This window comes from Cornus florida, unplaced genomic scaffold, assembly GCF_030987335.1.
Source record: "Cornus florida cultivar Cherokee Brave unplaced genomic scaffold, ASM3098733v1 CherokeeBrave_3.0.0_Hap2_Chr10, whole genome shotgun sequence".
Taxonomy (NCBI): domain Eukaryota; kingdom Viridiplantae; phylum Streptophyta; class Magnoliopsida; order Cornales; family Cornaceae; genus Cornus; species Cornus florida.
Window position 1 is genome coordinate 46,288,750 of NW_026775580.1, and position 18,662 is coordinate 46,307,411.

Consider the following 18,662-nt stretch of genomic DNA (forward strand, 5'->3'; position numbering starts at 1 on the left):
AGCGGGCCCCGAGGGGTGTTTTGGTCAATTTTTTTGAGTTAAGGGTTTTAGAAGTGTATTTTTAATCATTTTAAGTCAATTAGAAGTGATGGTATTATTTTTAGAATTTTCAGAAGTCAGGACGATTTCCAGACTCGGGAACTTCTCCCAGTTTTGTCATTTTAAGAAAGGGGCATAATGCACTTTTCTCACATATATGTATACATCTATATCTATATGTTAGAGGTTGATATTTATGGGACAAATGAGGCAATGTATGGTTTGAAGGAGGGCAAGTTATAACTTTGCACAAAATTTGAAATGAACCAAAAGTTGACACATAGCAAGCCAATGACCAAAAGTTGAGATTTTTATCTTACCATCACTTTTCCTCCTCCACCATTTTCGGCACTATGCTCTTTCTCTCTAACCATTTTCTTCTCTCTCTATATCTATCTATATTCACTAAATGTCTTCCACCATTTGATCTTGATTTTGGAAAGGTTTGAGTTAGATTTTGAAGGAGATGAAGGAGGGAAGTTGGAGAGCTTGGCATGAGCTTCAAATTTAGGCCAATAGTGCTAGGGTTTAAAAGGATTTCAAAATTTGGGGCTTGCAAAGGCCTTGTTTGGTTTGCTATCTTGAGGTAGGGGAAGTTTAAATTATGAGTTCTATGGTTTTAGTGAGCTTCTATGTATATTCTTACATGAAATCTTATTGTTTGTAACATGCTTAGTTTTGTAGAGTTTTGAGTTGTGGTTTTCAAGCTTGATATATGGTTGATTTATATGGTTGAAATGTAGCTAATGTGTTTTTATGCTAATTGTGCATAACATGCTATTTTTTATGTTGAAATGTCGAAGTATAGCTTGTATGGTTGTTTTATGTTTTGTATATCATAAGTGATGATATTGATTTAAATTCATGAATGGTATTTTGATGATTAATGGCATAAATTTCATGTATTTTCATGGGGGAAATTAGGCTTGCGAAATTGAATTCATGACGTGGGAATGAAGGATGAGAAGTGAATTGAAGTTGTGGTGTAAGTTGGGTTGAGAAGTGAGATGATGGTGGTGAAAGGTTTGATGAGATTTGGATTGGAAGGAAAGCGGAAGGCAATTGCATCTCATATGTTGAAATGATTTATGAATTCATTGAATTTAATGTTTGATGTTATGGTTGACATTCCTATGATCCCTTCTTCTTATTCTCCTCTTCTTTGGTTGTGGTTCACTAAATTTTTAGGAATGTAATGTAAACTTTTCTCTACTGAGCTGTTGAGCTCACCCTATTATTATTAACATTTTTCAGGGACTCGGAGATGAGCCGGTGAATGATAGGCATCCATGGATATTGATGTAGCTAGGATTGTAATTCATTTTTATTAAAATTATGTAGCTTTGGCCATGGAGGCCTCATTTATTGTATTTGATTCATTTGAAATTGTATAAAATGAGATTTTGTGTAATTCGGCCTTTAAATGATGTATTGGACTTGTATTCGGATTATTTGAATGTACAAGAGTTTAATTATATTTCATACATTGTCAATTACATGTTTGGGATTGGGATTAGACTTTAAATAAAGTCATCAAGGGACCAAGGGAGTACCCATGTACACAAGTGCTTAAATTTAGGCTTTTCTGGGCAAATTTCAAGGTTCTGGACTTTTGGTACCTGTTCAGCTTTCAGGGAACAGGTTCAAAGGGTATTTTGATTCAAGTTTGAGCATTCTGCCCATTTGGAACCTATTCCAAATATTGGGATCAGGTTCAAAATTCACATTTGGGCATTCTGCCCATTTGGAACCTGTTCCAAATATGGGGATCAGGTTCAAGTTCTCCAGTGGGCTTTTTGCCCTTCACAGTTTTATCAGCTCTATTCACTTAACTTCATTTAACTAGTTTAAAGGCAGATTACCCTCTCATATTGTAAAATGACCGTTTTACCCCTAGTATGTCCTCGGGTTCGGGTAAGGACCCGGTTAACGATTCGGACCCACGGGTTCGGGTCGTTACACATGCCTTAGGTATTTCCTATTCAGCCATTGTACTCATCCCTTATTTATCATTTTCAGGACATGGGAAAGAGATAGTGGAAGACGCACTCCCATAAGCATAGATGTTGATGTAGCTTCCCTTGAATTGATTTCCCTTTTGTACAAGACTTATGCAGGATGGACACCATTCCATGGAGACCTTCTATTTCGTGTTTTGATGTAACTTTGTACTTTGTAGTTTTCAAACTTGTATCCATATTCTTTTGATGTACAAGTGTACTTGACCTACATGTAATGATCTTTTACATATTTTGTTTTGTAAATGAGAATGTAACTAATAAGCTTAGGTCTATTTTTGTGTGTATTATAATTTAATTTGACTATATGAATCAGGTGAATGATTATTAGCATTTTTACCACGTAATTATATGAGTTGGGATAGGTACCATGTGTTACAAGTGACCATTTCCTCATTTAAAAGCATAAATGACCCAAACGAGCAAAGAAACCATATTATGGGTTTCTACGATCAATCTCTTCACCACTGGGATCGATCCCATCACTAGTCACCAGAAAATGTATATTATGACCAGCTGGGATCGATCCCAGCCCACCTAGGATCAATCCCATCGTGTTCACAGCACATTTTTTATTTTTTTCCAGCCGAGATTTCAAACGGCCATAATTTGCTCTTCAATCCAAATTAGGTCATTCTTGAGTCTAAAATTTCAATTACACTGAAAGTGATATCTATTTTAGTGAAGTAGGGTTAAAAAATTCTTCAAACCGAGAGTGGGTAATTGTGGGAAATTATAGCTATGGCCATTAGAAACATGTAAAATGAGATTAGTTGATTAATGTGATTAGAATGAACTCCATTTGGCTCATTTAGAGTTAACTCCTCGTCCATCCTTAGTAAGAAATGTACGTTCTCATGTTCGGGTAAGGATCCAGATCGGATCACCGCCCATTGACGACTCGGATCCACTGAATTCGAGTCATTACAATTTCATTACCTGATCTCTCTAATTTTTTTCTCAACTTTAAAAGGATCATCCAACGATATGCCTCCACAGTCCTCAGGTATATATTTATATATTTGGTATTTAACCAAATCTATTGGTAAAAAACTCAACTAAATTAGTAATTAGTGTTTAACTAAATTAGTAATTCGTATTTTATTTTAGTTAATATTTTATTTAATTATTTAATTTGTAAGTCAATGATTTGAAAAACCTTGTACATATAATAATAATTAAAAGAACGTGGAGCAACAGACGCAAGTTTTTGCATCTTTCATGGGCAGACAACCTCTCGATCTCAAAGAAGATTGATTGTTATGGTGTATGTAATTTTTTGTTATGCTTCTAATCACATGTATCACACTTTCAAATTTACTTAGTACATATAGAGACATATAAATATAGTCGTAATAATTTACACATTTTACCTTTACTATCTTTATACGGTGTAATAATTTACACATTATACCTTTATTATCTTTATATAAGGGGTGTGTGTGTGTGTGTGTGTGTGTGTGTGTTTACTTAGGTTACTCTGCTTCACTTCTTTCTCTTTCTTGAGAATTATGAGAGTCGCGGCAAGTTCCCTCTCAGTTGGCCGCGGGGACACTATCTTACCCTTCTGATTCTCTTTTGATCTCTCTCTCTATATCTCTTTAGCTTTCTAATCTCTCTGTTATCCTATACATGAGAACCTTGTAATCTCTCTTTCTCTGTATTTAATTCATTACATGTCTGATCTTTCTAATTTTTTTCTCTACATTATAAGGGTAGTCCAACAACATGCCTCCTCAGTCCACAGGTATATATTTGGTATTTAACTAAATCAGTAATTGGTAAAACTCAACTAAATTAGTAATTAATATTTAACTAAATTAGTTATTGGTATTTTATTTTAATATTTTATTAATTAGTTAATGATTTAAAATACCTTATACATTTAATAATAATGAAAAAAACGTGCAGCAACAAATACAAGTTTTTGCCTCTTTCATGGGTGGAGAACCTCTCGATGTTGTTGTGTGGTATATGATATAAAAGGAGCGGAAATTTTCATTCCATATGATATATTTTACATTAATCTGATAATTGTGACAAAAATTTTTTTTTTTTATTTTTAAAGAGAGATAATACACTATTAGCGGAAATATATAGAGCAGGTTTTTTTTTTTTTAAAGATGAGAGAAAATTCTTAAAAATGGATTAAATATAGTTAATGTGCACATAACACCCTTATACTATGAGATCATTAGCATACATACTCTCTTGGACATTTTTTAAAGAGAAAAAAGACAAAACGGGTATTATATCATTACTTTATGTTAGATTCATGATTGATGGGTGTTTCTGTACAATTTTAAAATCATATGAGTGTTTGTAGTAAAAATATACATTAGGAGTGTTTTCTACACTTGACCTATACACACACCGTGCACAAAAACATGCATTTTTAACACATAACATAAAGGAGAGGGAGGGAGAGAGATAAAAAAAAATAAATAAATAAAATAAAACCCTTACATATCTTGAAAAATAAATAAACAAATAAATAAGATTTTTCTTAGAACAATGCAGAGAGAGTAGGGTGAGGGTACGTTACAGCGGCGGAATAGGAGGCCATGGTGGTGGTCAGACCTAAACCCATCATCATGGTGGTGGTCACACCCAAACCAATCACTTACGTATCTTGTTACTTAGGGGGGAGGGAGAGAGAGAGAGAGAGAGAGAGAGAGGGAAATGGATAGGTTAGAGGAATGAATGATGGTAAAATAGTTATTTTGAATTGATGATATTTTGAAATTAAAAGTATTAAAAAATTAAAAGTAAATTTATCTTTGTTTTTTAATTTTTAACTGTATCATTGACAAAAAAAAATAAATAAATAAATTATTTTGAACTTAAATAATAGTAATTTTTTAAAGATATTTTAACGGGATATTTGTTCAATTTAGGGGTGTTAAAGATAAACTACCACTTTTTTTTCTTACATACAAACTTAAAACTGCAATCGAGGCTACATTCATGGGTTGCTGAGCTTGTTTAACAAAAAAAATTTCGGAAGAGTGAATGAAATACAACTGTCAGATATTGCGCGCGGGGATATACTTCGAGGAACATAATCGGTAACTATCTTTTTTTACTCTCTTTTTCATTTTTTTTTTACTCTTTTTTTCTTGGGTTTTTCCTCTCACTCTTCATTAATATCTTGACTGTTTACCTTAATTCGACTCAATTTATCAACCTTACTCATTAAACAGTCATTAACAGATGTCAATTTTGTTTTATTGAGTATAATGAAATCTGTTACAGCAAAAAATTGCATGTAACTGGATTTAAAATCCTGTTGTATTCTGGTTTAATGTCTGTAGATTTTCTTTTTACAGCAAAAATTGCATGAAAATGGTATTCAATTGTAACACACTTCTCTGTTATATATACTAAGATTGGTGCATGAACATGTTGGTGTTTGGGTCGTTACCAGTTTTTACAATTGTGGGTGTGAATTTTTCTGATTGAACAACGGTCTGATATAGTTACCCTCCATGTGTTTATAGTTATTTGTTTTTTTATAATTTCCCAAATGAAGCGTCGAAATTGGTACAAGAGTAAGCAAGAGATGAGCATTTGGAATTCTCTTGCAGAATAGGTTTTTGTGATTATGATGAGTACTGCTTGTCTCATTTGGGTGCAGTTCTAGATATATCTTTTAGGTTATATATATGCAATTTGAGTCTGAATGATCATTATCATTGCTACATTGAGAAATGCTAGTTGATGGATCAATAATATATATATATATATATATATATATATATATATATACCTCTCAGCCTTTAATGCACTGTAGGGGATGAAAATGAGGAGCAATAGTTTTACCATAGTTTGCAAATTTTTAAATGTTGCATTTGAAAGCACTAAATCGGTGTCTTGGAATTGGAAAAAAAATATATATATAGTTTATAAACTTGTAACTAAATTTTTTCCAATTCCGAATTCAAAGAGCCGATTTGGTGCTCCCAAACATAGCGCTAACTGTAGTTGTTTTCGAATTATATGACAGTTGAAATCAATGAATCCAAAGTGTATTTCCAAATGGTTGGTTTATTACGAACCTACTTTTTCTTATTTATTTAATATTATCGGGGAAGACTAAGATGGGATTAAAAGGTAAAGGGCTTTGGCATATGTGTGATCAAAGTAGATCTATGAATTTGAAAGATAAATTATATTGAAAAAAAAAATTATTAGACTAGGTATACTCAGTGATACAGAATGTTGGGTGGTGAGAAAAGATATGTTCATATAATTAGTTTGACTGCAATGTGATTGTTGAGATAAGTGTGTGATAAGAGAAGAAATGAGAAAATGAGAAATACATTAAATTATGAGACGGTTGGAGTGACGCATATTTTAGATAAAATGAGATAAAATTGGGTAAGATAGCTTGGCATTGTTCCACATTTCCCAATTTGCTTTCAGATAGAAGTCTTGTTAAATCATGCTGTTTGAAGGCAAAAATTTTTATTATCAAAAGTGCAGGTCTGGACTTTATCAAAACCAGCAACACATTTCAAAGATGCAAAAATCATAGGTGTGACTAATGGAAATGTGGAAGAAGTATGCGGTGAAAATGATTAAGAAGCTGCAGTTATCTTCCTAAAGCGCAATGTGAGTATTCCTTCTGCTGTTTTGTTCACTTTACTTTGAGTTCGCTTCACTTCAAATTTGTGGGCTCAACTTATAAAAGGTTTTTTTGGAATAAAAATTAATTGATCAGCTTGCAATTGTGGGAAGTTGCACATCTTTTGTGCATCCCTCAACCCCTCCCACTCCCCCAACACACACACACACACACAATTTCTTCTTGAATCATTCATTCTAATGGCTAAATGAATTTGGGATTTAATCATCAGAGACCAGTCACATTGGATTGGAGGGTTATAAACTGTTGGGGTTGGTTATACTTAATGTATATGTTTGACAGTTCACCTGGTGATTTGTGACCTGTTCACATTTGTCTTTGTCTTCAAACTCTACATGAGATCTCTGGAAAAGAAAAAAAAAATTAAGAAAAAGAAAAAAGGAAGAAGAAGAAGAAAGACAAATCGACAATTTTGGGGGGTATGTTATTACTTGTTATTTTTTTAAAACTTTGTAATTTAATGAACACAAGGTCCTGTTTTGTTCTAACATTTTTAGGTAATTAAGGAAGATGGCAAACAATCTGAGGTTGCTTTATGGCTTAGAATCAAGTTAATTTGCTCTTCTAGTAACTTACATCAAATCTTACTATTAAGTGTGTTTATAGGCATTTTGCATATCTCGTTTTGGAATTGAAGATATTGGTCATTTATTGACATGTTTGGGTTTGGTAGTAACATAAGCTTCAAGGAATGTTCGCATTGTGCCTTGAAATAATTTTAAAATTTGTAAATTATGTCCAAACATATGTAATTTGATTAATTTTGTATTTAAATTTTAGAATTTATCTAAAATTTAAATCAGAGCATGCAGACAGGCTGGTGCTGGTTGATGCAAGGGACTTATTCTGTTGGTAATAGAAGAGGACTTTTTCTGTTGGTGCAATTCTTTGTTATGTTCTCTTGTTTTTAACGACTGATCATTCAAAACTTGATTATTATCATTGTCTTGATCAAAGAGCTTAATGATTCATTGAGACAGTGTCATTCATATGCATGCTCATCCAAGATGCAAATTTTAATTTCTTATGGCCATTCTACCGAATATTTCACTAAAGTTTTGTTGTTCTTTAAGTCTCGTACATAGTTCTCCACTGAAATTGAGGTGATCGTGAATTGATTAGGCTGTGCTGTTCTTCCACTTCTATAAAGATGGGACTCTATTGGAAGCATTCCCAACCAGAGGCGAGAGGATTATCGCAGCTATTCTTGAACACACATCTCCTACTTCTCAAGATGTTTAAGCTTATCTGGTTATGTCCTTGAACCTTGCTTTCCTTAAATCATTGAATACTTGATACTAGTGAATGAGATATTAAGTACTTTTTGACATTGCATATACGTGACATTATACCAAAGAATTCTCTCTTTGCCAGAAAGGAATATAATAATATTTCCTGTGACATGCACAGTATGTTGTTTATTGCTGTAATAATAACAAATCATTGCTCCTCGTGCTGCTGTTTATTTTGTCTTTTTTCATGTCAAGATAGATCTAATCGAATCTAATTGTAGTTCTGAACCACAAGTTATTTAGTTAACTAGCGACTTTGTTTAGTCTACGGTCTACCGTAATCTTACAGTGGGAAGAATAGCATGAAATCCAGGGAAATATTAACCTCTCATGGGAATGAAATCATTTTGACAGTTCTTATGAAGACTGTATTTACTTTTAGGAACATTTTTCAGAAACCATTGTCTTTCATCTTTACAGGGAGGTGATTTTCATCTTTGTGAGGCATTTTAATTGGAAAACAAGAGTTTTGGTGATATCCTCAAAAGGAATAAAACATTCTGCTGTTGCTATATAATTTTCATGAATGTGGACAATAATTCATCTTGATTCTATACAGCTAAGTTTGTTATCTAAGATTAATATTTTTTGAACCCTTTCTTGAACTAGATATTTCTGTAGAAAGACACCATCTTCGTTAGTTTTTTCTAAGGATTCTGAGGCCATTCTACAGTTAAAAGGTTTTTATTATGCATCATGTTAGGTATCAATGAAAATCGATCCTGGTTTCATAACAGCACTTTCATGTTGGGCATGTATTTGGAAATAGTAGTTTGTCCAATCTTCTAATGAAGGAAAATTTCAGGAATTACAATAGGTATCAAGGAAAATCTCTTCCATAGGAACACATCTCATTGTGCTGCTAAGGTTCATTAAAACCATTCTTTTTCTGATTTTTGTAAGGACTTTTTTCTTAACATCCCTCAGAAATGTAATTACTCTCCCTCCACTTAGTACAAAAATGAAGTTTACATCCTGGAATGTGTAAGCCAAAATTAGCTTGGTTCATCACTATGGTCGGGGGATAAGGAATTTATGGTTAGCTTAAAAGATGAAAAGCCCTTGGAATATCCCTTTTTTCAGCACGGAGTTGATGGTTATTCTTATCTCTACATAATTTGATGTATGCAAATGTGAAATTCAACTATGTTGGTTTATTTTCTCCGCAGTTCAACTTTATTAGTTTATTTTCTCTGCAAACAATTGTTCGGTTTACTATCAATATATTTTGGAGCCCTTTACTAACAAGTGCATTTATAGGAAAATTGGGTGAAGGTTATTCTGTTCATTGATCCTCTGGTTTTATGCAAATAGAATACCTTTTAGATATTCTGTTCATCAATAATTTCTATATGTTTTTAAGAAGATAGGATATTTGTAGAAGTCTTTGCTAAGGTTTTTAGATCACATTATATTTGGTCAAGGATGCTTTCATGCATCAAAGTAGCATGTAAAGAAAATGAAACACGAATATTGTGGCTATGAATGCACTTCTAGAAGTCACTAATTTTTTGGCTCAAAATTACTAGAATTGTTTTTCCAAGATCATGGCTGGTCTGAAATCATTCTACTTGGAATTATCAACTATAATGCTTTTGAAATTAGCAACCGAGGAATTCGGAGAAGACTTGGAATTCTCCGGATTTTTCAAATCACTTCGTCATTTGTAGGAAAATGGGGCCTTAGAAATATCATCAAGTGAGCCACTGGAGAACATGGAAAAGTCCTACGGCTGCCAGCCTACCAAGCTCTAGCTGCCACATTTGGTAGGGACTTAAATTCTCTCTAGGACAAAGTACTTTGCGGTGACAATTCAATTAATGGCGCTCAAAGCACTATACCACCTACTTATCGAAACGATATCGTTTGTTACTTCAAATTTTACCACTTTAATGGTGAAAATTTCATCACTACATTAGTGAAATTTCGTAGTAAATGTGGTGAAATGTGCACCGTAGGATACGGCAGTGTGTATGAGAGAAGATTTTGATTCATCTTGGTTGTGTCTACAAAGAAAGTGGTTCCATATAATAGTCAACAAAGCATTGTATCCTTTAGAGGGTGCCTTCCAGCTGAGTGAACCACTTTTTTCTTCTTCTTTTTTTCACTTAGCCAATCACACTAACACGACGTGTCGCTCTTCTCTGACACATGACCATTTTGAAGAAGACACATGGCAATAACCAAGACCATCCAAGATTTAAAGTATGATTCATTGGGTCAACATCAACACGTTGCTTTTCTTTGTTCCATTAAAATTTCTTCTGATTCTAATTCACCAAAATAGAAGATACAAATTGCTAGCTGTAAAGGCACACATAGTAAAATTCTTGAATGAAGATGAGGAACATAATGTAGAGGGAAAAGGTGGCATCTTCTTCAATCCCTAGATGATTTTGGAGGGAAGGAATGGATTTATGCTATTACATATATCCATGCTGCCTTTAGGTGGTAGATTCTTTCCAAAATCTGGTTGGGAGTCCATGAAGAGGGACTAGGAAGGGGTGATATTGAATCCCAGTTTGACATCCTACCACTTCCCACCTGCAATCACAGTCATCAACCACCAAAACAAAATGCCATTGTCAAATACATTTAGAATATAATGCTAAGTAGTCCGAAAGTCAGGGATGACATCATCATGACGTTATACGAAATGATGATGTCATCATGACGTCATCCCTTACTCACATAATTTTAGTTGGATATGTCTGACTCTCCAACTCTATATTATTACTCTTACTTTTATTATGAAGCAGTGTCTTTCCATTTATTATCTTGTTATCTTATTGATAAGTAAGATTTCATGCCATGATATTTTATGTTGAAAATGCAATCCATATTTCTTGTGACAGAAAATTTCTGGAATAGTTAGGATTTAGTAGTGTCATTGTGACGGGCAAATCTTTCTTGGGGGACCATTTAGGGGGTGTGTATGTATGTGTTTTGTGGGGCAGACATTGCAACATACTGTTTCTGTCATTGATCATACAAGTTTTGAAATAATACCTGAACTTGGTGACCAGGTGGTGGGTCAGAATGAGCATCTCCAGCTTGGCAAGCTCATTACCGGGACACGCATGTACTCCACTGCCAAATGGCATAAATGTATAGGGTTTCGGTGCGACCTACATAACATGTCAAAAATATTTGAAAATAATACAAAACTTAGAAAATAAAAATAAATAAATAAATAAATAACCTTAACCTTTCGCAAAAGTCCAGAAAAGGTAAAAGCATCCTTTGAAATCATACCTCAAATCTGGAAGGATTGAATTTTTGAGGATCAGTAAAGAATTCTGGATTGTGATGAATATTCCTGAATAAAGGCATGACCTTCCAACCTTTTGGTATTAGGTACCCTGTCCCAAATTAAACTTTCAATAAAGATTATATTACAAGAGACAAAAATTCTTACCAAAAAAAATAAAAAGGTCCAATTTGGTGGTAATTTTTTTACCATCCCCCCTAAAGCAATGAGGAGATTTCAGTAATCTTACCCTTGTATTCTACATCAGCCACTGCCTCTCTGTAAGTGAAAGATATAATGCTTGCCATTCTCAAGCTCTCCAATACAACCTGAAATCTCCATAGTTGTCCAAAGTTAGCCACTTAGGCAAAGCACACAATAGTTACATGATAAAAACAGATTTTACTGCTATGGTCGATACAATCTATAACCCCAAGAATTAAGATAGGACTGTTAGCGTGACATTGGATCCTAATCCGAGCTCTAATAGTAGCCGTAGTAATAATAATCATAATACAAAATTACAAAATATATATATATACATATTAGTACTCCCAAATCCTAGCTTCCATGCAAAAAGGCAAACAATGAGTCTAGCGATAAACAGTGTTACCTTGTATGTAACCGGCATGTTTCTTGTCTGAGTCCAAGTCAATGGACGCTTACCTCCATCATTTAGTTGGTAGATTGCATTCTGCTCAGTCTGCGAAGACAGTTTCAACATTAATGGTTATGATCGAAATGTCTCTCGGAACAAGATAAGAGTCTTTATGGATCTTTACCTTTACAGCCTCCAGAAGTTTGGAGTTGTCATGGAGGTATTTGAGAATCCATGTCATGACACTGGCTGTGGTGTCCTGAGCTGCAAAGAGCACTCCGATGATGTTGTCAGCGATTTGGTTTTCGGTTAAGATTGCACCCTTGTCATCTTTGGAGTTCAAGAAACATCCCAACAGGTCCTTATCAAATAACCTCTTTTCCTTCTTCTCACGGATGATCTCACGCAGAATCTTACTTAGCCTCTTCCTTGCCTTTTAGATTAATCAGCAATAAGAAAAAAGGTAAATTTAAAGCCTTTTATAATCTATAAGCTAAGTCAAACTAGTAATGACATATATAACACTTTTCTTACCAATAAGGCCTTTTTGTATGGAGTTCCTGGTATGTTTGTAGTAAAAGAATTGTACCCTGTATCTAATATGCTGTAGTTCTTCTTAAGCTCTTCTCTGTAGTGAGCCTCCAACTGGCCAAATATAGCCAGTATACCAACTTCAAAAGAGAACTGAAAGGACACAACAAGGACACAATGTTGAGAATTCTACTAGAAATCTATGAATTTAACAAAATTTTGAGAGACCCCAATTGGTAAAATGAGATAAGAAGACAGTTCTGTAATATGTTTGACCTGTCTAAGAAACAACCATGTCACTGACTAACTATTTGTAGCTCTTAACATAAAAACCACAAAAGAAGTCTGATCTGACTATTTGAACAAACAACATTGATTGAAACCAAACCTTCTTCATCTCATTGAATGTGTTCACGATGTGACCACCGCCCCACGAGCTCATGGCAGAGACTGCTATGGCCTCGATATCAGCCACTACGTTGCGAATGGCCTCTGGGGACAATGAGCTCTGAACCAGTTTCCTCAGGCGAATATGGTAGTCTCCTTGGTGGAAAAAGAGTGCCGATGGACCAATCAAGTTTTCCTTGCTTTTCGGGTACGTGGGCTTGAACAAGTGAGCCTGAGTCACCAACACGAACCGAGCAGCCTCAGGGCTAGCCAACATGACACTAGGACAACCAAGTATGTGGGTCTTGAAGATTTCGCCGTACCTGAACAACCATGTCTACCACATTCAAATTCATGTACTAAAAAATTGTAACAATCAATAGAAATTAGATATATTTAGGAGGTAAGAAAGTAAAACAACATATAAAGAGATAGGGAACCTTCTCTGTTTGGTAGCAAAGAAGACATTAGGGTCTTGAGAGTAGAGTTGAAGGGTCTCTCCTATATAAGGGAACCCCATTGAACCTGGAGGAAGCTTATAAGACTTTTTATGGGGTTCTCTCTTCTTTCTTCTTAAGGAGACGTACAAGAATAGAGCAACAAGGAAGAGAACATATATAAGGATTCCAACCTTCATCTTTTTCACTCTTTCCCTCTCTCTCTCTCTCTCTCTATATATATATATATGAGCAAATGAGGTAGCTTGTATTGAAGTACAATGCAGGATATTTGCTATTGTTTTGAGTTATTGAGAAAGGAAGAAGGCAGTGGTTTATATAGAGGGAGAAAGGTCTGGATGGAGCAAAAAGACAAAAAGAGTGACAAGATTTTGGTACTTGGTTTTTATGGTAACTTCCATAAATACATGGGTATTAGCCTAGATGGTATGATCTGTCTTTCCAAATAAAGAAAAATAAAGAAAAATATTTTAATACCCCTGGACCTAATGAAGTTTAAACATTTCTCGTACTAATAAGAAGTTTAATGAATCTTTACATTGGATAATGAATTAAATAGATATGTTTCACCAGAAGGTGTAATTAGATAAGTATCACGAGAAGGTGTAATTTCAAATTAAATTTTGAATTAGATCCATCCATATCTTCTAACATCTTCCAAAACAACTTATATTTATTAATTAAGAAATTATTAAATAATAATGTGGATTACTTTGTGGTCAAGTCCAACTTAAACTAATGTTTAGGTTTCTTTGTAATGTATTATTGAAAAATATACTGTATTTGGTAAACATGACCAATAAAAAATTGTAGACTTTGACATTTCATGGTAAGTCTTGTATTATCATTTTCTCTTAATTTCGAGATTCTATATTGGAGTGGACCACCAAACAGTCAATGGTCCAAGAGCATTAATATTTCTCTTAATTTCGAGATTCTAGATTGGAGTGGACCACTAAGCGTCCAAGAACATTAATAATTCTTACTCCCTCCATCCCAAAATAGTTGAGTACTAACGGAATATAAGTTTATAACACTCCACCCAACATTTATTAGGCTTTTATCTCATTATCCCCAAAGACAATCTATTCAATGTATGCTGAATCAGGTGATAAACATTTATTAACTTAAATTCATTATCTCTGTTTTATTTTCTGGTACACTTATTAAGCTATATTTATTTCCAGTAAGCTAGCCATGTGAGGAACCATTTAGAAGGGTCTGAGAACCAAACTTGATGCTTCTTGATTTGACTAGAAACGATATAAACAACAAAACAATGTCAATTTTGCATATTTGTTTTCATATCCTCCAATATGTGGAAAAAAAATTGCTGGCACATAAGGTGGACTTTTCTAGGATTTTGAATTAGGGTTGTAATTATCAACCCTTTAATTTGTTGTTAGGACAGGTATAGAAAATATGTCACCGTCCTCCTGATTCACTGCCAAGAAACAACTAGTGTTTTTCGTTGACTTTGGGAGGTTTGATTTTGCAGACTTAAATCACACAATTCTTTTCAACCGGCGTTGCTCTCACACTCTAAGCACGTTCTCGCTCTCACGTTCTGCGCATGCTCTTGCTCCAATTTTTACTACTTGGGACTTAATTTTGCCACTTTCTTATTCTCGAATTCACTCTCACACTCTTTTTCACTTTATGTCTAGTCATGAATGCTTGTGTGTGAAAGAGAGAAAGGTGTAAGATGCTATCAATTTCAAACAAGGGTCTTGAGCTAAAGAGATTTATTAAGATAGATATATATACATATATACAGTATATAGATTGCAAACAACACGGGTTAATGTATCGAATTCATTTGCCGCCTTATTCTTTCCAAACACTGGACAGATTACACGTAAACCTTTTTCAATCTGTAGACAGTTTACACGTAAACCTTCTTCAATCGGTATGTGATGAAGATCACGAGATTTTTTTTTTAAAACCTTCCACATTAGGGACAATTGTGTTCCATAATTTCTAGGTTTGTCAATTTAGTTTCTTGTAACTATAATTTTGAACGAGCATCTCCCAAAATGATTTCTTGTGAATTGTTTATTACATTAATTTTTTCATATTCAACATTATTTTAAGATGACTGGTCCACCTTTATCTTCGTTACTTTCACTTCTTATATTAAGGTTTCAGCACTAAGTAGAGAGAGAAAAAATAAAATAATATAATATTATTTAAAATCCAATTTAGATTATTTTTGATATTTTTTTTTCCTTTTAGTTTTTCAAACGAACAATCATCATTCTAGTTTAAGAAGTATAGATACGGACACAATATGATATGAATACATCAACACGTTAAATTTAAAAAAAGTAAGAGTCAGACATAACGTAGATGACATGAACACAACTAATATAAATATAAAATTTTATTTATCTATCTATTGATTGAGACAATTATGGTAAAATTACAAAAGTGAGATGATGAAGCTATTCAATATCACAAAGAAAATATTGTATTATATATGAATTTTTTATTTATTATTATTATTATTTTTGGTTAGCGCTAGGCTCGGGCCATGGCACTCCAAGTTCCGTATTATATATGATATTACTATAGTATCTTGTCAATTCCATACTTTGGGATGTTTAATGTCAATTTTTAAAGAAAAAGTGGATGGACACTTGATATATGTTCATAATATCTATCATGTGTTTGTTTATATAAGACAAAGATTGTAGAATGTGCTCGTTGAGTACGAAATGTGTTGATCTAGTATCTGGGATGTGGTGGCTTAATTTCAAGATAATAAAAATTATTTTTAAATTATGGGCACAGTAATGAAATGTCGGATATAAGTTTTCACTGGAGCCGAAATGGTGTTTTATGACAAATTTCAAAGCCCTCTAATTGAATCATGCTATATCTCCCACACTTATTAGATCATTCTTCTTCTTCTTCTTCTTCTTCTTCTTCTGCTATTCTTCCCTCGAAAACGAACACATCCGTTGGGGAGTTGAGCTTTCTATCAATTAAGTCAGAAGTAATGCCTATTAAATTTATTTTTCAAGATCTCGTAACTTCAAAAATACCAAGAGCCTTGTAGCTTGATGGTATTTCTTACTTTCCAAAATAGAAGATCGAAAGTTGAAATTCCTGTGAAGACAAAAGTGAGTGTGAGTATATTTTTTGTTAATAAAAAATAAATAAATAAATAAACTTTAAAATTTTGAAGTCATCAAACAGGGTGACCTTGTTATTATGTTCTTCTTAAATGGATGCAAAAACATTATCTTTGGTATTATTTATGCAAATTGGCTGTTCGGTAACTCATTTAGTTAATATATAGATATATATATATATATATATATATATATAGATATATATATATAAATCTATAAAATAAAACAATTAGTCGCACTATCATTCTTGCCCTATTTATTCGATTTTGTCCAAAAGACAGTTTGATAAGATCAGTTTACTCGGAGCATGTTTGTTTCACAAAATCATAATAATAATTGGATGGAGGTTTGGTAATGTACATTTGTAACAAAATTTTTGGAAACAAAAATATGAAAATTTGTTGGGTAAAAAGTATTACCAGTTTGAAAATTGGGTAAAGTACAATGACACCATGAGGTTTAGCATAAGGACAGGGAGATATAAGTTAGATCTATTTTTGAACAATAACATCTCTTCAAGTTTGATAAAATTGACAAAGACACCTAATAATAGTGAATTAACTTTATTACCCTTTGATATAAAATTGACAAATACAATTGATTTAAATACCCTTGAATCAAATATGTTTAAATGGGTTACCGAATACCATTCATCAGCGAAACCTAATTTTTCTCTCAAACCACCATACAACCAAACCGGCCCCAAAGATTCGGCCAGCCTCGACATCCACCACCCAGACCTATATATCTTTATATCTTTATGTGTGTGTGTAATGAGTGTATAAGGGTAAAAACGTCATTTAAGAGTTTTGATATTTTATAATTTAAATTAATAAAATATTAAAAGGCAATATTGACTTTTTATAATATTTAAGGGGTTGTTTGGATCCAATTTTTGACAAGAGATGTCATTGTTCAAAAATGAACCAACTTGTATTTGTTTGTCCTTATGCTAAACTTCAGGGAGTGTCATTGTACTTTACCCTTTGAAAAATATAATTATCAGTTCAAAAGTGTCAATTAAGAGTTATTCAAAATTGTCAATTAAGAGTTTTTTATTATTATTATTTTTATTTTTACTATTCATCGCTACAATACTCGTTACTATTGTGTTGAAACATGTCAAAATATCAAATTGGTATTTTAATTTTTGGTCACTATTTACAAAATATTTTGACACAATGCAAACAAAACATTTTTTTATTCAACACGTTCTTTTCAATGTTGACTATTACAACACTCGCTAAAAAGAAAAACACCAAAATTAAAACAAGTAGGACCTATTTGGCACACGTTTTCTTTTTGGAGTTTTGTTTTAATCTAAAGCAGAATAAGTATTTTGTTGTAAAATGTTTTGAATAGTAATCAAAAACATGTTTGGTAAAAAAATATTACAAGTTTGAAAAATATAATGATTAATTTTTAAATATAATTTAAGTGTATTTCAAAATATTTTTTACTCGCTATAGTACCAAAAGATTATCGTGCGAAAACATATCGTAAAAATATTAAACTAGTGTTTTGATTTTTTTTCACTATTTACGAAATATTTTAATATACAAAAATTTTACTCCGTAAAAACAAAACACCTACCCCACCGAACAAGCCTTAATAAGTTTGAGGGATATAAATCGGTCATGCTCAGATGTGTCTAATTTTTACTGGTTACTTATTTATGACATGGAGCCTTCAATTCACGTGTCATTTGATTGAACACGCAAGATAAACTGGTCCGTGAATGTTCAAATACTTGTACCATTGACTTTTTACTTTACAATGTAAAAAACATACCTCCATTTTCTTTTCTTGTTTTTGGTACATTCCTTGCACTTGAATTAGAATCAAATGTCTCTCATGCTGGTACAACTTACAAGAATATGATTCTTTTTTTAAAAAAAAAAAAAAAAAGTCTTCAAATATGTATATATATATATACATACATCATTGTTGGTCCGGCTAATTCGCGATCTAATTCGTAATTCTGTTTAAGGATCAAATCTCGTTACATACTTCCATAAACTAATCAATTTATACCGATATTTTTTTAAATTCATTACACCATGATCGTAAATAATATCGCGATTGGAATATGATATACATACATACATACATTTGTAGGGGATATATATCAAATATATATATATATATATATATATATATATATATATATCTCTTCACGGGGCCCTACCGAAGCCTAATCTTATCAGATGGACACTCTCGAATTGAAAGGAGACCTACCTAATTAGCCTCCACTAATTTTTATTAAATTACTTGAAAAAAACTGAACAATATTATGTTAAGTTA

At 32.9% G+C, this 18,662-nt stretch overlaps 1 protein-coding gene and 1 long non-coding RNA gene across 3 annotated transcripts; one reads left to right on the forward strand and one right to left on the reverse strand.

Moving 5' to 3' along the window:
* Positions 1-4,964: 4,964 nt before the first annotated feature.
* Positions 4,965-8,149, forward strand: LOC132279230 (uncharacterized). 2 transcript variants are annotated; one of them, XR_009471267.1, is made up of 3 exons: positions 4,965-5,125; positions 6,538-6,671; positions 7,828-8,149. It is a non-coding gene; the product is annotated as an uncharacterized LOC132279230 (long non-coding RNA). The 2 variants fall into 2 exon arrangements; XR_009471266.1 differs by having other exon boundaries at positions 6,543-6,671.
* Positions 8,150-10,235: 2,086 nt separating this feature from the next.
* Positions 10,236-13,495, reverse strand: LOC132279120 (abscisic acid 8'-hydroxylase CYP707A1-like). Its single transcript, XM_059781049.1, has 9 exons — positions 13,204-13,495; positions 12,765-13,086; positions 12,380-12,529; positions 12,030-12,278; positions 11,861-11,950; positions 11,498-11,576; positions 11,253-11,359; positions 11,007-11,125; positions 10,236-10,541 (listed from the first exon to the last, which is right to left on the reverse strand). Exons 1-9 carry the CDS (start codon positions 13,398-13,400, stop codon positions 10,442-10,444), a joined length of 1,413 nt encoding a protein of 470 aa, XP_059637032.1. The 5' UTR covers positions 13,401-13,495; the 3' UTR covers positions 10,236-10,441.
* Between the last annotated feature and the right edge of the window lie 5,167 nt (positions 13,496-18,662).